The 22,150-nt window shown below is 34.2% G+C and overlaps 1 protein-coding gene across 2 annotated transcripts in view; it reads right to left on the bottom strand.

Moving 5' to 3' along the window:
* PDE3A (phosphodiesterase 3A) overlaps positions 1–22,150 on the bottom strand; it is a 314,743-nt gene that overhangs the window by 129,380 nt on the left and 163,213 nt on the right. The window contains exon 2 of one of the 2 annotated variants that reach the window (XM_036889380.2): positions 2,865–2,915. The exons of the other annotated variant lie outside the window; for it this stretch is intronic. Coding sequence (XP_036745275.2) covers positions 2,865–2,915 — 51 coding nt within the window. The remainder of the gene's footprint in view (positions 1–2,864; positions 2,916–22,150) is intronic. 2 annotated transcript variants of the gene reach the window in all.

Genomic DNA, 22,150 nt, shown 5'->3' with positions numbered 1-22,150 from the left:
TTACATGCATTTCCAAATTAATATCTTCTGCCTAATCTGGCTACAGAGCACCAGGACACCTCTAGTATCTGTGTGGAATTCCCCCTTTGGAATTGCCATCTTCACTTCTCTCTTAATACTGCTAATACTAAATTCACCATCTTCCCATGAACTGCTCTGGGTTAATGGCATTGTTTTTAAGTACTACATTTCATACTCTTGACGATCCTTATTTCCTCCTCATAGTGAATCAATAATGAATGATCATTTTGGGATTATTCCTTCACAATAGTCCCAATCCCTAGCCAATAAGTGTTTATAGAGCAATGACAAAGAAAATTCACGTATATCCAAAGATGTCCCACACTCAGCCAGTCCAGACTTTCACTGGAATGTTCCCCTTTCTTTCTCTTCACACTTCAGAAACCTACTCAACCTTGAAGGCTCACCTCAGATACCATCAACTCCAAAAATTATCTTCCAGTTCTACTAGGGATAAATACTCTGTCCCACTCAAGTCTAATCACACCTGTTTATATATTTAATTTTACATCTACAAGTCTGCCTTCTATGTAAATTATATAATCATCTATTTCTTTATTTCCAAACATAATTGTGAGCTCTTGAAATGCCGTAAACTTTGTCAATCAGTTTTATTTCACAGATAGAACTACTATAGGGCAGTACAAACAGTAAGTGCTTAAAAACCCGTCTTCAATTCAACTAACCTGAGATGGGATTTGAGCAAGGCCTTCGAGTATTAGTAAATTATTAAGAGATCTGTGTTCAAAAGCAGTCTGTCTGAAATTTCGTTGGAATGCCTAAAGGCTTTAGAAATACTGTCCAAGGAAATTATGGCAAGATAAGAAGGAATCAGTGACCTAAAACATAAATGTAGTGCCTTTCTTTTTATCCCAGTAGGGAATCAGAATCAGATAAGTGGCATTATTTAATGTCTACTTTGTTTATTTGGAATTTCTGAAGAACAACTCTCTTTGTTGTTGTAATTATTGTTTTTATTTTCTTGGTGTGTCTTTTTGCTTTTTTTTACTTTGACAATTTTAATCTGAAGTTGAGGAATCAAAGTGAGACAAAGGTGTATACTACATTTAAAATGTTTTAGCTAGTTAAGAGGTCTAACACATGCCTTGATGCTGACCATGATAGTTCATACAAAAACATTCTAATGCCTTTGTTTTTCAAAACCATTTCTAGCTTTCAAATATAATCAAACTTATTTATGAAAACATTTGTGCGTATGTGTAGAATTCTGAAATTTTCTAGCTATGTGCAATATCTGGAATATAAAAAATATAAAAATTTTCATTTTGCATTTTTGATGTTTAAACTTAACACAATGTTGTGCTCTTCTGACTTTTGTTTTTCAATTTATAATGACAGAGTGACCCATCAAAATCTGAAGATAAGTTATATCCAGAGAGTTCATATGGGGAATAAGTAACACACATTTTGAACATTTTTACAATATAATACTATATTACTTTAAAGGGATATGTCCTCAGAAAGTTGTTTGACATGTTTGAAATATCAAAATGTCTCTGGTGTCCATAATCAGAAATCACGGAGGTTCTTACCTGTACTCGCCTTTACTTTTTATTGATTTAGAATCACAAAGCATTTACCATATATTAGTTTCATCATCTCCTTAACAACCCTGCAGCAAATTCTGATTGAAAGTATTATAGATGTGTACAGTGGGAGAGTGGTGAGAAAACATGAAGAAGGGAAATTAAATGAGGTATAGTAAAGTCATCAAATCTTTGGGGGAATTCTAATTTAACTACACTGGTTTGTATTTTTTTACTAATCAAATTGATAATGGACAAAATAAAAGCACATCTACTAAAATCTCAGATGAAAACAACTTACCTGGTTTAATTTTCCCAGTGACCTAAATTAAACAGTTATTCATGCAAACTTAATGACAGCAAAGGTTCACTTCAGCTTGGTAAAACACTTGGGAGAATGTCCCATTTCACAGTGAGCTTTCATATACCATACTGCACGTTCATCTCTGTTTCTTGTAACCATAATTTTTGTGTGTGGCAAATAGAAAATGTGAGCGGCAGCAGTGAAGATGCTTCACCCACTTAATTTTTACGGGGGCATGTATGGAGTCAGGTAAACATAGACTACTATGAGATAACTGATTTTTTAAAATATTTCTTCACAAAATATCCTAGGAGGAGTGATAATTTTCTTAGTGTAAAACTCAGCCTTTATTCTGTCAGGCAAAGTAATTATGGAAGGAAAACAAATCCACATTGTCTAATTAGGTCATTAAAAAGCATACATGCGTCATGGAAGGTTTTCTCCTTGCCTAAGACATCAAGTGAGACAATGAAAACAGTCTGGTAATATAGAAAGGTTTAGAACTTGCTTCTTTTAAAAAATAATAGGTCCTTTCATCTTTCTATTTTCCTAAGATGAAGACAGCTAATTTGGAGACAAAATCTGTAATTAGCTCAAGGTTTACTCTGATTGTATTTCAAAATATTTAACCAAAAACAGGAAGATAGAGAAAAGAAAAGAAAACAGAATAATAACCAAATGAAGTGAGTAAAATCAAGAGAGTGGGATGCTGATCAAAATGTATTCCGAAGACAAAAATGAATATGAAATCTACAGTCAGAGAAACACAACCAATTTGGGTCTCCAGAAAGCTCTTAGGAGGAATATACTGGCATCTGCCTTTGGGATTTGAAACCAGCCTTTAATTATAACTAACTTAAAACAAATGGCATTATTATTTCGCCTCTTCCTCTCTCTAGATTTTATAATTTGTTGAGTTTTAGAAATCTCATGGCTCAAAATGTTAAGAAACAAAATGCAAGAGAAGAAGAAAGGCAAAGGAAGTTACTTACCTGTGACCCTCGTGGCCCTCGTTTGTGGTCCCATTCTGAATGCCCCATAAGCTGTAAGATAATAATATGTACAATAAATTAAATGATATTTAGTTTACATGGCAAATATGTTTACTATTTACTTTTAAAGAATAATTACACTTGGGAAATCTGTTTTAGTAGTAATGTATTAAGTAGACATCATGGATAAATTAACATACCTGAAATAATAAACTTCTGCTTTGATAGTTAATATTTTAGTTGCAAGTTGTTTTGAAGACAGTTTAGTATCACTGTGTGAGAAAAAGAGTCGGCTAATGCATAGTTTTATGGCTCTGTTGGGAATATCTTAGACTGATGCTAATCCATGTTAAGCTTGACTTGCATAGTATTAAGCTTCTAGTTTTATTAAGAAAATATGCTGAAGAAATCATTAGTATAGCTTAATCTACTGTGATGAATGATAAAAACCAGAAGGCAAAAATATTTCAATAATTTGTAATTGTTTTAAAAACATGATAAAACTATGAGAGTTTTAAGGAGTAAAGTTATTTAATATGATAAGCCCCCAAAGTCACAAAATGTCAATTTTCATAAAAATGAAGACCACAAACATTATCAAGTTATTTCCATTGTCGTAATGGCCCTGAGCTGCTTTGCTTACAAAGCACAATATTTACTTAATGAAAATAACTCTTAACTAGTGGAATATTAAGAAAATATAAGAGATCAACTAAGAAGAATAAAACTACACTGATCTGTCCAGAACATTCACTAATGTGAACAAATGGAAGCGCTCCTTACCACTAACAGCGCACTAACAAGACAGACTATATAACATATCTATGTACATAATTAGCTTTTCTATACATCAGCAATGACTACTTGGTATATATAATAAACAGCAAAGAAACTGATCAATATTATTAAGAAATGTTTGATAATCATATATAGAAAATGGTAAAATGTTACTGATGGACATACAATACTTCTGGTTAAGACTGAATTCTACAAAATTATAATTCAGTTCTCTCCCAACAAGTTTATAGGTTTAACTCAATTTCAATCAAAAGCTATATTTTCTTTAAGAAATTGAAAAAAAAGAAGAACCTAAATTTTATCTGAGAAAATACATAATCAGAAAATATTAGAAGAGATGAAAATACCCGTCATTATTAAAAAATATTATAAAATTTAATCAAAATTATGGAATAATGGTTTAAGACTCAAAAATAAATGAGATACAGTAGACAGTTCTGAAACAAACTCAAGTACATGTAGCAACAAAATAAGAAAATATAAAAATCAATGAGTGATGAATTATTAAACAAATGAAAAATAAATTTTTTGGAAAAAAATTAAACTTTAACTTTATACACAAATATAAACTCTAGATAGATAAAAAGATGAAATTTCAAAGAGGATGAAACTATTAGTAAAAAGTAGAATGAAATCCAGGAATACATTTCAATTACCTTGGAACGTAAAAGATTTTCCAACTTAAAACACACACAAAAAACACACGTGTGCCTGCATATGTGAGGATCAATTGATCCATATACATATAACCTTCAAATGTCTGAACAAATATCACATTGGCAAAATATCTTAGTAAAACACTAAGAGCTCTACAAATCTGAAAGAAACACAACCCTCTTGAAATAACTGGAGGAAAAGATGAGGACAATTTATAGAATAAATAACAATAATCAATATATCTATGGGAAACAATTTTATTAATAAATTCATATAGATAGTAATAAGAAATTACTGTTGCCTATTCAGTTAGCAAATTTATAATGTTGAATATTTGGTGAGGATTTAGGGAGCTAAATACACACATATATTGCTAGTATGAGCAAATACATATCTGTGAATCTATGTAACACAAATATACAGACATACATATTATATATATGTGTATATATATATAAATTTTAATGCAAATTACATGCTCTTAAATTTCATACCTTTGAACCAGTTAATAAAAAATGTAAAAGTCCAGTAATTACAATGTGCTTATCACTGTGTTATTTAACAAAAGGGAAACTATTCAATAAATTACTATATAGGAAAGAATATAATATAGCAATTAAAATCTGGTTTTCAAGGCCTTTTTTAAAAAGTTACATAAGAAATGCTCATGGTATAATAAATGAAAAATATAACAAATTTTAAATTACCCATCTTTAAAAAGATTATTATAAACATTGTCATTATTACAATGATTTAATTAATTTTGGCTAACATACAATTCTTGGTAAATTAACCCAGATAATCATCATGAAAAACTGAATGTTTACATAGTTGTTATTTCTTTAATGTCTTAATTTTTTTATTTAATTTCTGGATTTACTTCATCGTGTGCTAAGTATTCATTCATACTAATTTAAAGTTGATTATAATAAAGTTAACAAACACTAATCAACTAATAAAATAAATAGTCTGATTGAGAAACATACAAATTAAGAACATTTAATTAGCTGTTCACTAGAATTATCGAAAACAATTCTTGACCCTTTTAATCCCCTGCCTTACTGAGACCTCAGTAGTACCTTTCATTAACAGGAAGATGAGATATCATGTTTGGGCAACTTTCAAGAGATGGTCAACTTAAGCACTAAGTTCTTAGAGAAAAATGATCTTTAAGAAGAAGGTTTATATTCTCCTACCCTCCACTTTTCTTTCTAAACCTTCTGAAGGGAGAATACTTCATTAAGGCTGTTATGAATATTACCCTCTTGCTAATGAGTTTAACAAGATGACTTGGTAAATTCTGCTATGCATATCACAATAAAAAGAGGAAAAAAATCATAAGCACAAATTGTAATCCACAATATGTTGACTTAAGAGAGAATATTTGATGATGACAGGTAGTAAGTGAAGAAGGTACATTTCTTCAGGATCAGAATTAAAAATTTCAAAGCATAGACTTCACTACCCTCTGACATTATCTTAAAGATGGTGATTTTTCAAAGAACAAAAAACATTCAAAATGTAGACTCATTTGAGTAATTATTTACTACAGAACAGAAGGTAAATTTGCTAATTTGCAAACTAGAACTTACAAAATAAACCTCCAAACGTTTATTCTCTAAATCTGACTTTTCATTTAGAATCATTAAATAGTAAAATCTGCCATATGTTACGTAACAAGGAGAGCTATTTCCTAGAAATATACAATTGACTAATGAGTGATATTTAGAGGAAAGGAATTCTATTCAATTCTTTATATTAATATCATTATTATATATGAAAGTCTGGGTTGACCAACTATGTCATAATATTTCCTTATGTATTTTTAAATAATACTATCACTACTTTTTTTTCCAAAGTAACGAAAACGTATAGAAATCTACATGCTATGTGAAATAAAATCTAAAAAGCAATACACTCTGAAATGATAAATGAGATCCTGGAATGTTCCCTGTTCATTAAGAAGAGGGTCAAAGGAAATTAACAAGATTATTTTCCCCTTGGACTTGAGGAAACTTACAAGGGCTTTATTGTTAAAAATCTTTTTTTAATTAAAATAATCAGAGCCAAAATTTAAAATTAATTATTTCAGTGTTGGATGTATGGGGTAGGTCACAGTAATTTCTGCAATTTGTTTTTGTAAATGAAGAGAAAGAGGTGGCTGGTGGCTGGGCAGGGTGTCAGGGCTCTCTTCCTTTCCATGATTATAGTATACCTGGCACACTACGGCGGGGTGGTCGGGAGGGAGAGTAAGTTTCATAGTTCCATGATAGCGTATGAATTTTTATCCTATTAGCACACATAATTTATTTTACTGTCATTAGAGCACTGCCTTCAGATCATGGATCAAAGACTAAAATATGCACATTTTCATTATCATTTTTAAAAAGCTATCGATAGTACGATAAACTGCCTGACCTGTTTAATATTACAGATTATTTAAATTAAAATGAAGCATTTGGCCACTAGGAAGTATTCCTGTTGAAGCAGAACCATAGGCCTAAATGTTTTAGAAGTGCATAGCCTTCCTGGCCCTACTCTCTTGACTAATGATTAGAACTCATGAAAAAATTGTCAGTTACAATGGATAGTAAAGAGGAGAGCTTGCCAAACGAAGTCAGTGATTTTCAGAATTAAATGTATACTGATGTCGATACTGTATCACAATGACAAAGCCAAGGTATCCTCTAACACATGCAGGTGGCATTAGTGTTAAGGGGCAGGTGACCAAAGTCGTCATTTGACATTGTTGTGGGATTAGATAAAAGATGGAATGGATCATGGACAATGAGGAAAAGAAGAAGAAATGGTGGAATTATTATTATCATTTTTTTTACAATTGAATTCATCTGGACTAAACTTTCAAGTTAAATAAATAGTGATGTGATACCTAGACAATTCTGGGAAAAGAGACAGAAAGTTTATTAACATGGTATGATAGCCTCTTTTGGAGGACAAATGCTTATGATCATATGATTAGTTACATAAAGATTTTTGAAATGTTAAAACAGAGAGAGAAAGAGGGAAATATTGATTGAGACTAAGACTAGAGAACAAGTAAAAAATAGGAAATGCAAATATATTCTGGTTGATAAAAACTATCTGGCTATTTAATTCAGAAAAAAATGTGTGTCTCTCAGCAGCTATAAAAAAATATCCTCTTAGCTATTAACTATGATTACTCCTCCGGGTAGTGACCTTTTGATAAGCATCTTACCAGAAGGTCTGGGGATATATAGGTCACTGAGGTTATGCCTGCATATGGTAAACAAAATCCTTCCATGTGATGAAGGAATTCTCTAAAAAAAGAGTATCTTTCATCTGCTCTCAGCTCCCATTAATCAGGACAGGCAAAACGAAGACCCTTACGTTTATTTCTAGGAAACAGAGTATATGTCCTAGAAAAGAAACACGACCTGTTGTATTAAGCCTTTTGAAATTCCTAACTTCCTTGACACTAAGTCATTTTCATCCTATGGAATAAATTATTCTCTCTTATTTGTAATAATAAATTTCTACTTCACAGCCTTCAGCTAACAGTATGTTACACAGAACTTAGTTCCAAAGAAAACAAAGCCACTGCCAAACACTGAATTTAAAAAGTTCACGGGAGAAGCACAGAAGTCAGCATGGAAACAAAACCGTTCTATCCAAGCAGAGATATTTTTAATAATAGCATGAGAAGTGCAGATAGTTGAAAATAGGTTTCTGTAGGTAAAATGTCTTCCTTTCCTGTTTATATATTTTTCCCTGCGCTATATTCTCTTATTTTTTGTTTGTAAATATGGGAATTAATGCCTTTTAAGGACTTTCGGGGAGAAAAAATATTCACCATAGTTATTACCAAGGGATGGATAAAAGTTGCATTACCATTACAACTAGATGTGAGATAAAAACTCATTCTTCGCATGTGCTTAAAAAAGAGGTCAGTTTTAGATAGGAAAAAAGGTAATGATGGAGGTTAAAAGTCATACTGTTGCCCTTGCTTTACCCTCAAGAAAACCATTCTTCTATTGCATTTGTTGAAAATTACTAAAACGTACTTTTGAAACCACGAAAAATAATACATATGTACTATAATATATATACTACATGTTTACATATACTATGTATAGTACATATAAGGATGCAAAAGTTACTATACAGCCCCCTTTTTATTTCATCATTTATTCACTAAACAGATATCAAAGAAACAGTTACCATTTATTGCATGCCTATTACATTGAAGGAACCATTCCAGGAACAACCTGTACATCAGTGAACAAATCACGATGTGGCTCTGCTCTCCTGGCTCTCACAATTTTAGTGAAAGGAGATAGAACATAAACAATAAACATATAATATACCAGGTGATGATAAGGTTGTAGCGAAGCTTAAAGGACGCAGAATGAGGGGGTAATGGCAGGGAGGGGCTGGAAACAGAGCTAACTGTACATAAACAGGTTAGGGGAGTCCTTTCTGAAAAGGTGACATTTCAGCAGAGAATTGTATAAAGTGAGGGACAGACACAGTTACCTGGGAAATGGGGATGCCCACAGAGCAGACAAGATAGAGACACCCTGGGATGGGCAAAGTGGTGCATTTTGAGGAGCAGCAGAGTGTCCTTAGGCTGAAGATTTTTTAAAAGTTGGATCTTTTTAACATAAGGTGTATATTTGGTATTTACTCCTTTCCTCTACTATGAAATTGTCCAAAAGTTAATCAGCAGCTCCATTAATTAAAAATTACAAAGTGCTCTCTGTGGAGAAATACTGATGGCCCAGGGATTCCCCTTCCCCAAATTCATCTGCAATTTCATTCAATACAACAAGAATTGGGGGAGCCAATACCACACTCCACAAAGGCACTGTTACATTAGCTATTGTGTACATAGCACGATTTTGTGGTCCCTTTACACATTTTGTTTTTCAAGAATCATCTAATAGATAAGGGCAGGGACTGCCTTTTAACCCATTTACTACGGAATTTAATAAACAATTAAATAAGCAAATTAAAGGTCTTCTTTACCCTTGGCACATTCCCTTTGGATTCTTCCATTGACACACTCTTTCCATATAAAATCTCCACACTACTTATGTTTCCTCTTCCCAGGATTCTGCGTGGACAGATGGGCCTGGACTGCTCACTCCCCTGCCAGCAGGTTCTACTACGTGGTGGTCCCCTGGCCTGAGAAGCTCTGTGATGGACAGTGAGCTCTAGCCCAGCTCAGCAACTGCCTAGTCCTTCCAGGGGAACTGCTCTGCATCCTTGATGTTTCTTTTCTTTGCCTCTTGTTAGCAAGAGGACTAACAGGGTAACGACTGTATTTTGTTCTGCAGGAAAAGGTCACTGAAAGTCTGTATTTGATTGGGCCTTAGGCTAAAGATGGCTTAAATTCTCCATTTAAACCATCTAACAAAATCCCTGAGCTTCCCACACATGGTAACCAGCCCTCCAGCATTCTTCACAGGGATCTGGGGTCTAGGAAGGCCTGATACAGATGGCACTGAAAAAGATTTACCCTCCTTTATAATTAAATTTACAAATCCAGAGATTTCTTCAGTCTCCTTTGGGTAAACCAGCTTCTTACCCACAGCCCACCTTCACCACCACCGCGTCCTCACAGAAGCCTTACTGCAGATTCATCCCATTCTACAAGGCATCAAGTGACGGGGATGTTACTGAAGGTTTCCGCGGGAGACAGGCTGTGGTAACATTATCCAGAGCACACCTTTATCCTTACCTCAGATATCGTTTCCAGGATCTAAATCTCTTCTGGATCATTTCCAGAATAAATTCCCTTTCCCCTATTCTCCCTATCTCCTATCTTTAGACAAATCAGCAGAAAAAAAGGATTCTTTAGAATTGACCCTCCTTAGGAAGCACTGAGAACCTGAAAATAGGAAAACACTGAATGATGGAAATGAAGGATACTTTTTCCTCTCACAGTTGGTGATAACTACTTAAAACCCATCCACTCAGCAGAGAATAAATCCCTGATTCTGACTCTCCATGTTCCAACTCAGGAGCCACTATAAATTCTATAAACAAAAGGGAATGAGAAGACTTCAAACAGGGAAAAATTCAAATGTTCTGGAGTTTGAAATCCAAGCCTCTCTACTGCAAATCCTATACCTATTTTTCATAATAATGTCCCCACACTATGGTTTACAATGTTTCCAGAATTCTATTTCTGTTCCTGTTATCACAATGGCAATCATTGCCCTAAATCTATATGTGGCTACTGACGCTACAAGCTTCTATTACTTTTAGTTACCACATCTTGACTATCTCAATTACATGGAATTTTTGTACTTTTATTGCTAATCTGCATCTTTGGTAGTACTAATAATGCAATTACATCAGTCTTGTGCTTAAACAGTGTTTCCCTATGAGATATTTTAGGAAGCAATCGCAGTGAAGGAAAATAAGCTTGTGAAATGCTGCATAATATAATTTCTACTTGGCTAGTCCCAATACATATTAGCAGCTGCTAAAATTTGGGGGAGTCTTAAACAAATGAACTTAGTTCAACTAAAAATTTCCAAACATATTTGATCACAGAGTACTTTTGTTTCAAAAGAGATTAACAGTTTTCCATGGAACACCTTCTGAGAAACTTATATTTACAGTTTTCTAAGTGATGTTCTTAAAAGAACAGAGGTATGTGATCCCATGTTACGGATATGGAAATGAGTTAAGAGAGGTGCGATTATAACATAACTAGCCAGTAGTATCGTAACTAGCAAGTATGACTTGCAAGTGTAACTTGGAAATCATACACTTTTCTTCCTACTGTACTACCTTTAACAATAAATAATTACTGAATCCAAACCAAGTATCATGTTCTGGGCAATTAAATATTGATAAGGAAAAAGAAAGACATGGGATTTGATCTATCTTCATGGACCTCATGGTGATAGTTAATGTCATAGGTTTATTTCTCCAAAATCCATTTTCTACTTTCTAGTCTCCATCTTCTTTAAAAACCATGGAATAAGAGAAAATCTAATTTCTCAGAAAATCCTATGTAAATATTGTAAATTAGTATTTTTTGATGTTGGCTCTGGAATTATCGCAGATTACATGTCAGAGGTTGTTACACCAAATTCTCTACCAGTACCCCTCACTAATACATGATACATTTCTGCATTTGCCCTGTCACTCATTCATTCATACATCCTTTCGACAAATATTAACACTTCTAGTCCCATGCTCTACGTAAATATAACAGATGTTGATGGTGCCAATCCAGAGGCACCAACCCAGAGGTTCTTGAAGTACCTTCTGAACCATTAATAAAGTATAGCATCGTGGTTAGGACATGGGTTCTAGAAGCCAGATTGACTGGGTCAGATCCCACATCTGACACGATATTCAGTTTTATTCGTTACATGATCTTGGGTTATTTGCTTAATGTTTATGTGCCTCAGTTTCCACATCTCTAGTATTTAAATAATATCATCTAACTTATGTGGGTTCTTGAAGTATTAAGTGAATCATTATCTAAAAGCTTAGTATAGTACTTGGTGCTTAATAGCACTCACTGCATGTTAACTATTATTGTTTTCACTATTAGTAGTTATAGAATACATAGGTGTTATTGCATTCTAATTCTTGAAGGAAACTGAAATTCTGATGACATATATGGTTTCTTTCTATTATGCTAGAATGGCAGAAACACATTTCTTGACCATGCCACCATACAATTTACAAAAGTTGATCAAATTTGTAAGTAAAACAAAACTTCATGCGTCATTACTCTGAGTAACATGAAACACATGTACATGATCATAGCATCTACTGAATCTCCTGAATCAGATTCAGATTTATTTTCTGTGTAACAATTGGAAAACCCAAATTTTAGCATCACCAGGTCCCCTTGGTGATGAGAGGCATGCAGTAATGAGAACAGAGATGGCTTAAGCTTCCTGAGACAGAAAGAGTAGCAAGAGGCTGAGAGTCCCACGTAATAAACATCTGAAAAAAATCAGCTGGGGTCAAAGCTACGTGAGAGTTTATGGAAATTTTCAGTATGGAAAAGACTTGCCCCTTCAGGTATATTATCTATTAGCTGGAAACAACCCAATTTCCCACGCAAGTGACAGCCCTCAAAATGCAAGCAAACAAAACAAAAAGCCAAAATCCATGCAAATGTTTCTAAAATCATACAATACAAAAGATTTTAAGTTCTGAGCTGACCAAAAAAATGAAGTTCTCTTGTGAAATACTGAACAAGCATTATGGTTCTGAGTTATTAACTCCACCAACTTTCCTTCAGGTGAAACCCAAAACTCAGAGTGGCCCTGTGACTATAAATCAGTATTTTACAGTTTATTAAACTACCTCCTATACAGTATTTCTGGCAATTTGGTTAACTGAGTAGAAATCATTTTTATAAAGGTTTCATTTATTATTTCCAGTTCTTCATCTGTTGGTTTAGACTACATTGTGCCATTCCTCATTTTCCTTATAACATTGGGATTCTATTTATACAATGACTCAGGAAAGGACTTACTGGAGGTTTTTCGCCCCCAAGATTGTTAACACTTAGTCAAACCCACTTCATGAGACTAATCTATAAAACTGATCATTCCTTTGGAAAAAAGATTTGGAAACCCCATAGAAAATAATGAAATCCAGACCTAGCCTCAGTTGTGGAAAAATTTTAACTCAACAAGATCCGTGAGGTCTTGAATTTGGATAGCTTTATATTTTTTATTTTTCATAATCATTGTCATACATTGCCTGTGTTGTAAACAACATATAATTTCTTAAATTGTACCATTAAAGTTAATTATGTGTGCAGAAAAATAGGAAAATTACTTTGATCCCCAAATACTTTATATTTGTGGGCCTATAAAAGTAGAGAATATATTACTACTTAGTTTTTAAGCTGTTACATATATTGACAAAACTAACTAAATCGGTGGAAAATTCTCCATTTAAACCATCTTTCTTAGACATGGTATTAAAAATCAAGTGTGACTTTTTCAAATAAATCTGAATAATTTACATTACTTTAAAAACAACTCATTTTAAGTCTTACAAATGACATAAAATACTGAATTTTTATATCATTTCCTCTTAATGTGGTTACATTTTTTTTTTAAATCCTTTTTACAAAAATTTTTAAGTCTTTTTTTTATTAGATGCTTAGTCATATTTTACATCAGTGCCCCCCAAAATTCAGCAAAAGACACAATTCCACACATTTTCCAGGGAACTTCTCCCTGGCCAAGGGTATGTGCTTTACTTTGTGGGGTGGCTGAAAAAAGGATAGAGGGACTAGGTGGCAGAGAACATAATGCCAGCCCCATTATGCCATAAAATACAGATTTGTAGTCACGTTCAATCCCTTGGTTTTCTTCTTTTTCCTCTGAACTTGGTATCTCCAAAATTACTTTATTTACACTTTCTATAATTGGTTAAGTTTTAACAAAACATGTGCATTTTGTCCTTAGCATCTTAAATCTTGCTGGAAATAACTTACTATAAGACCTGAAGATATTCTCTTAGCTTAGGCTTAAGGTAGAATGTATACCCAAATTTGGTGTAGACCCTCAATTCTTTTTCATGTCTCCAAGACCCATTTGTATGTTGTTGAAAACTGAAAATTACTGTCATTTATGGGAGTATTAGGGTGATTTCCCTGAGTCTACATTTCTTCCTTTTGGGACGTGATCACGACTGAGCTCATGCTATTTCTGGCTGCAGGGTATGTACACAATTTCCAAGATCAGAAGATGAGAAGATGGCCAATTCCATTTTTCAGAATCAATAAATTACACAAGGTATAATCACAACTTTAGAAATACTGCCAAACTGGACTGCCCAGCTTGAGTGTGTAATGCTTTTCATCCTTCAAGCTATTTTTATTTTAAAGTTAGAAAGAAATGTTTTTTTTGCAAGTTACATATATGCAAAGAGTTCATTTGAATCATAAAGTAGAGTTCATTTGAATCATAAAGTAGAATATAATATAGTTTATAACTTACTACACAAAGACAATTCTGATTTCAAAAGGCAAAGTTAGTCAGAGGTCGATCTCAGAGACTAATGCTATATATTCAATTCATAAGTCAATATAACAAATGCTCAAAAATGGAATCCATTAAATTGGCAGAGTTCTTATTATCATGCTGTCTTTCTTGCTGATTTAACAAATCCAGGTCCTATTATGCAAGTTACTGTACATATTATAGTATATTTATTGAATCTTTATAAAATTGCATTGTAGTTAAAGAATAGACTCCTGAGTCAAATTTCTTAAAATCAAATCCCAATTTCACTCTTATTAGTGCCAAGGATTTGGGTGACTTATACAAATGATAAAATAGCATTTGTAGATTCAGATTCCTCATTTGTAAAAGAGAGATGTTTAAGATTATCAGCTTGCTAATCAGTTGAGCTAATCAGTGTAAAATTATTCAATAGCTTCTATTGATTTTAGAATTGAATTTGAACTCACTGCTATAACTGACAAGGCTTGAATACTGTTTACTGTGCCTGTAATGAATTTTCCCATTTCATAGCACTGTTAACTCATTTTCATCCTTCAGGCATCATTTCAAATACCACCTCCTCAGAAATACTATCCATCCATCCAACAAATACATACTGAGCGTGCACCCTTGGCCAGCTTAATACGAGGTACTGAAATTAGGATGTAAACAAAAAAGGTCAACCTTACCTATATCTTCTCCCATTACTCTTCAGCATGACCATCTGTTTCCTACATTTATTGCAATCTGAAATTATCTCATCTATTTACTTCATTACGTGCTTACTGTCTGTCTCTCATTCTGGAGAGTGAGTTTGAGGACAGCAGAAACCTTTTGGTCTTATTTGCTGAATGCACTGTGCCTGGCACCAGTTAAGGGACTTAATAAATATTTGTTTAAAGAAGGACTGATTGGTTTGCCCAGAAAATTAAGGAAGTTGATGAGTTAGGAATTTAAATAATGAGTTGATTCAAATATTCTATAGCTATGAACATACTTATTTGTCCTCAATTTCATTCTCCCTAGGGTTCTCTTGCTATAAAAAAAGCAGCTGGTGAAACATGTTCATCAAATAATAATGAATAAAATGCCTATTATTTTAGTTTTAATATTCTGTGGCACCTCTTGATGAAAATGTAGACATTCTGAGTTACTGTAAGCTCAGGGTTGCAAGTAAAAGTATGTAAGTAGTAAAGATGCTTGGTCCCTTCACTCTAACTTATAATTTTCTCTTTCACCCCTTGCCTATGTGGCTAAAGACTGCTAGTTGTCCACGCCATATACATCTTACATTTCTACTTTCACAGAACTCTGATTTTCATAGAAATAGCAATGTGCCCAGCTTATAAATGACTTACAGATCAAGAAGTTATGCAACATAGTCTTGGCCAATGAGAGGTAAGCAGAAGTCACTGTATGAAGCTCCCAAGAGAACTTTTTAAAAGGAGAAAGTCTCCGCTAGCTTATCTCTTTTGCCCTTCTGCCTTCTGTTCTTCCTGCCTGGAAGGGGTATAGGATTCTGTAGATGAAGCAATGATCATCTAACATGAAGTGACCATGAGGGAAAGATAATTGTCTGTGCTCCAATATCCTGAAGTCATGAAACTGTCATCATTGAGTTGTATTTGAGCAGACATGCACAAATGCAAACACACACGCACATGCCTATTCTTACGGAAGAATAGAGATGACAGGCAACCAATACATATTGGGAAAGGCCTTGGAAATGGAAGAGAATAGGATCCACACACATTAACTGACTCTGGATTCACTCCAAAGCAAAGTCAACATTCTAACTGTGTGGCTGTAGACAGAGGAACAATTTGCATCATTAGTTTGATCCCCATTATGTATGTAGCACATATATCAAGTTCAACCTCGTAAATTAAACAAAACAGTAGAAATAATTTATGGATGTATCAGTGCCCTCTATTGCCATGTATCTGGTTATTGAATAAAAAATGACTATCACTCCTTTTTTGCTTTAAAGTATCATAGATATATAATCTTATGTTGGTTTCAGTTATACAACACAGTAGTTCAACAGTTACGCATATTATTAAATCCTCACCCCCGCTAGTGCGGTCACTATCAACCAACTGCATTCTCCATGCTGTACTACTGTCCTTGTGATTAAATTATATTATGATTGTGCTCCCTCCCCCTCTTCCCCACCAACCTCCCCAATCTCTCCCCATAGGTCACCACTATCATTTCTCTTTAAAATAAAAGGACAAATGCCAGACATGCCTTGAACCAGGTAAAACCAGTTTGTAGAAAAGATTACAACAATGTTTCTGAAGCACATTTTTCAGAAGCTGGTGTTCATGGTTGTATTGGGGAAAATCATTAAATCTAACTTTGGAAATACTGGGCTAGACACATGTAATTTTTAATATGGAACTGCAAACATCCTTTAATATTATGACCTCAGAGTAAGAAATAAAGCACATTAATTTCTTAATATGCTCAATTTCTCAAATTGAGAAACATTTTATCTCAGTAACTCATTTCTTACAGAGCATGGAGTAGTTTGAGAACCCATGAAACCAAAACTTTCATTCTTGAAAATCTTACAGTTTCAATTAAAAACTAAAATTTTCATTGAAGAAAATATGAAAATAAGTCCTTCTAAAAGAGTCATTAACCTTAAAATCTAGCTTTTGAAGTGATTTGTCTAATTTTTGTTTTAAATATAAACACGCACAACAATCGCATTAAGAAAGTGAAAGACAACCCAGTGAATGGGAGAATATATTTACAAACCATAAATCTGACAGGGGACTTGGATGTAGAATACAGAACCCTTAAATAAGAAAAAGAAATTAACTCAAATAAAAAGTGAGCAAAACTTTGAGTAGACATTTCTCCAAAGAAGATATACAAATGGCCAAGAAGCATGTGAAAAGATGCTCAACACATCATTAATTATTGGGGAAATGCAAATCAAAACCACAATGAGGTATTATTTCACACCCAGTCCGATGGCTATTAATTAAAACACACACAGAAAACAGTATTGGTGAGGATGTGGAGAAATGGAAAGCCTCACACTTCGCTAGCAGAAATGTAAATTGGTGCAGCCAATATTGAAAATTATTTGGCAATTTCTCAAAATGTTAAACATGGAGTTACCATATGATCCAGCAATTTCACTCTTAGGTATACAGCCAAGAGAAATGAAAAACCTATGTTCACACAAAAAAATTGGACATGAATATCTATAGAAACATTCATAATGGCCAAAAACTGTAAACAATACAAATGTCTAATAACTAATCAGTGAATAAAGAAAATGTGGTATATTCATGCCACAATTTTATTTAGTGCAATTTCATGTGGCCCTATGAAAAGGAATGATAAGTGCTGCATGAATGAACCTTCAAAACATTACGCCAAGTGAAAAAGAGCAATCACAGAAGACCTCAAGTAGTTGACCCCTTTTATAAGAAAAGTCTGGAATAGATAAATGTATAAAACAGAAAGTAGTAGATTAGTGCTTGACTGGGGCTGGAGGTGGGAGGGAGGGAGGCAGTAATAGGAAGTGACTGCTGATAGATATGGGTTTCTTCTGGGATGATAAAAATGTAGAATTAGATAGTGGTGATGGTCATACAACTCTGCGAATATACAAAAAAAACAATGAATTATATACTTTCAATAGATAATGTTATGGGATGCAAATTATAATTCAATAAACTGTTTTAAAAATAAGCATACATACACCTCTACATGTACACATGCATCCAAAACTAAAGGAGATTCATCATCTCTATTTATATTTAAGGTGTGCTGTTGAAAATATCATAGAATGGAGAATTGTAATTAACATTTCTGTGTGAAGAGATTTTAGCTATATTAAACTGCAATATAAGCATGGCTTATTTCTTTTTTTGTTATTGTTAGAATGAATAGCTTTATTTATTTATAGTTTTTAAATTTTTTATTAAGGTATTATCCACTCTTATGAAGGTTTCACATGAGAAAACAAAGTGGTTACTACATTTACCCATATTATCAAGTCCCCACCCACACCCCAATGCAGTCACTGTCCATCAGTGTAGTAAGATGCCACAGATTCACTGTTTGCCTTCTCTGTGCTACACTGTTTACCCAGTGGCCTCCCACACCCTATGTACTAAACATAATATCCCTCAATCCCCTTCTCCCTCCCTCCCCACCCCGCCCCCCACACCCTCCCCTTTGGTAACCACTAGTCCCTTCTTGGAGTCTGTGAGTCTGCTGCTGTTTTGTTCCTTCAGTTTTGCTTTGTTGTTATACTCCACAGATGAGAGAAATCATTTGGCACTTGTCTTTCTCCGAAGCTTGGCTTATTTCTAATAGAAAGTGATAAGTATGTCCATGGTTCCTAAAAGAAAGTGATAAGTACATCCAAAATTTCATAAATAATTCCAAAGTAGTATCTTAGGTACTTTGGAATTACTTATAAACTTCCTACTTACACTAGTTTTACCTGCAGTGTCTGAACCAAATGGAGATTTTGTAAGTACTTACATTGTTTTTATTTCTAAATTGGTTCCAGCAGTAATTCTCCACTGAAGAGATATAATATCTGACATTTCTGGATTTGTTATTTTAAACTGTGTTTCACACAGTAGCTTTCATTTTCCTTTTCTTTGTGAGCAAAGCCCTTCTTGAAATATTTGTGTCTATTATGACATTAATATGGGTATTTGAAACTTATTCTAATAATCTTCTTGTAAGGAACTTCAAATAATAAAAGTGTTGACTTAAACATAACCTTCCATATATATTAACTTCGATAACCACATAAGCCAATATATGACATGCCAAAAGTTGTTGGATGCTTTGTGTACAATAAAGACAGAAATAGAATTCTGGCCATCTCATTTTAATAGAGCAGAAAGATACACAAGCAAATTAAAATAAAATGTAAGCACACATTTGTTTCTCCTAATAGTGTTTGAGTCTTTACTGTGTGCCAGGCATTCATTAAGTATTTTCTGTGCGTTATTTCAAAAATCCTCAAAAGAACTCCTCTAGTGTCCTATCATTTCTCTTCTCTTATAAATGATGACACTGTGGCTTACAGACTTCTCTTTACTCTGTGGAGTCTGCCAAAGGTCCCACAGCCAGAATGTGTACAGCAAGGTCTGTGATTCACAGCACCAATGAATAAGGTGTTAAGAATCACAAACCTGGAAGGAAGGAATCTTCCCTGAGAGGCGGGGAAGAGTAAGAGCTGAGCTAAAGATAAGATATGATATTTGAGCTGGTTTTTTAAGGTACATATAGGAGATCACCAGGGATGGGGGAGAATTCTAGGTAGGTTGGGGTAAGGTGTATACAGATCCTTGTAAAAGAAATTAAAGGGTTCAGAATACATTTTAAAGGTGAAAGGAGACCCCAGAACCTTTGAAGGAAGAATTATATGAACACATTTGTACCTTAGATAAGTCTATAAACATAATGCAGATTATTTGTGTGATGGGGCAATCTGTGGTAGGAGACTGATGACAGGATCACCTAGAAGACCCCTGCCAAACATGGAATTAAAATTACACTTTTTCAATAAAAGTTCATGCTCATTCCCCTTCTTTTTCCCACAAGGAAATGTCTAATCAATTCAAGATACGTCTGAATTGGGATACAAGCATCTCACCCTTTCACATTCAAAGATTAAGGCCGTAAAACACTCATGATCTCATCAGTGTTTTTAACTGAGGTTGTAATGTATCAATAGGTATAATTAACCAAAAAAAATCAAAGCCTAATAAACTAGAAACCCAACAAAAGGAGATGGAGAATTGACAATTGAAAGGAGGAAGGGGATCTTACTTTTTTCTTCCTCAAACAGTTATTTTAATTCTCAGCTGTGCCTTAGCTGAGGGATCCGTGTACCAGAAAATGTGTGCAGAGGTCTAGAGTGGTTGACAAGCACTCAGATTTCCATTCCTTTCATTACAGACAAGTGTAAGGGCTCATCCCACTCAGGATATTGCACTTGAAGTATGACTGTGAAAACGGATGACAGGATAAAAACAATGTCATGACAGGCATTACTCAACAGAGGTAGGTCGCGCTCACCTCATGCAGCAGAGAGGACCTCACGAGTGACTGGGGGGAGCAAAGGATGGAGGCCTTAGAAACCTGAGGACACATATGCTTTGATAAGGAGACCCATAGTACGTGTTTATTATTCACAAATTCAACAGTTATTGAGCATTTACCAACTGCCAGATGCTGGGCTACGTAAGAGATAAAAACTCAATGCACATCCACCTTGAAGGAACTCCCATTCTCTAGAGTGAAAGAAACCATTTAAATGAGAAATTAAATATAATCTAATAACTCTTATTAAAAGATCCATCCCTCAAAGACAAGAAAGTTTGCACAAACCATTAAATATGTGTTTTGAAGGCTGAAGAGGTTTATCTTTGATAAAAAGATAGAAAGAAATGGAGGGAGGTCATGGGGTTTGGAGGGTCATCTCTGGTGGGTGGAGCACCAGCAGCAAATGCTCAGAATATGAAAGAAATGCATTATTTGTTTGGGGAAAGGAGACTAGTCCACTGATGTCCTGTATTTAGGATGCACTGAAAAAGGGGTGGCAAATTTTGAAAGGCCTGATGTGGGGGGGCTAAAAACTTGGAATATTTATACCCTGGGCTTAAGACAGTCCCTGCTTTGTTCAGATGTGTTCTTCAGGAAGATAGCATCTAAGAAAGTGTATCACAGATTTGGGAGAGACACATGTGGGGTCTACATGAAGAACAGTTAAGAAATAATCCTATAATCTGGGCAAAAGATAAGGAAAGGGGAAACCCCAAGCTAAGGGGCAGAGACAACAGGGATGGAAGAGATGGGGGAGAGGGAGAGAGATTCCTGAGGTGGAATTTTATTTGCTTAAAGATGATGATAACAGCAGCTTCAGAAAGAGGCAAATATTACTCACAATATTTGCAGTTTTCATACTGTGCTGTAAATATCTATCTTAAAAAATGCAAACTCCTTAACTGTAGGCCTACGTTCCATTCACTGAGTCTAATACTGTGCCTGGCACCTAGTAGATGCTCCATAATGAACGGCTTACTTACTTAAATGCTGAAATTGCAATGTCGTAACAGAACATGAACCAAAGGGTAATAATCCAGTGAAAACAGTGGTATAGCCTGAGTTCTAACATCTAGTTAACATCCTAATTGTATTATATTTGGAAATTTCCACAATACAAAAGCTTCCTTAAAAAAGAAATTAATACACAGAAACCTGATATCAATGTGCCTGCTTAACACAATGTTGGTCTCTCGTGTCAGTATCACTAATGCTCACTCGTCATTTGCTTGTCATATTTAACCACATCAGTGTTGTCAAACTTAATTTGCAAACTCAAGAGATCAGAGACTTTGTCTAATTCATTTCATACACAAGACAGCACTGCTAGTTCTTAATAAATGCTGATTATGACTATTTAAAATAATTTCCAAAATAAAAGTAAAAAAAATTCAAATACATATAGAGTATACCCACTAACTGCCCTGTGCTAAATGAGAATATGACAAAAAGCCTAGTATCCATATCACCATGTAACTTATCACAGATTTTGCCAACATTTGCCTTTTTGTCCAATGTATCCATATTGCTTTTATTTATAGCACTTTACATAACTTCATTGAAGATGATTCTAGATGTGTAATTATGTTGTATTCAGAGGATATATTAGTAAATAAGCAAGCTGATTAAAAATAAACTTTGTTACTGTTTCCCATGTATTTGCTTCATATTTTGCTGTCTGTTACTTGTTTCTTTCAGGACAAAGGCTGGACCATAGAGGGCTATCCACTTAGCCACCACCAGGGACAGATC

Source organism: Manis pentadactyla, chromosome 14, assembly GCF_030020395.1.
Source record: "Manis pentadactyla isolate mManPen7 chromosome 14, mManPen7.hap1, whole genome shotgun sequence".
Classification (NCBI taxonomy): Eukaryota; Metazoa; Chordata; class Mammalia; order Pholidota; family Manidae; genus Manis; species Manis pentadactyla.
This window is presented reverse-complemented; position numbering and strand designations above follow the sequence as displayed.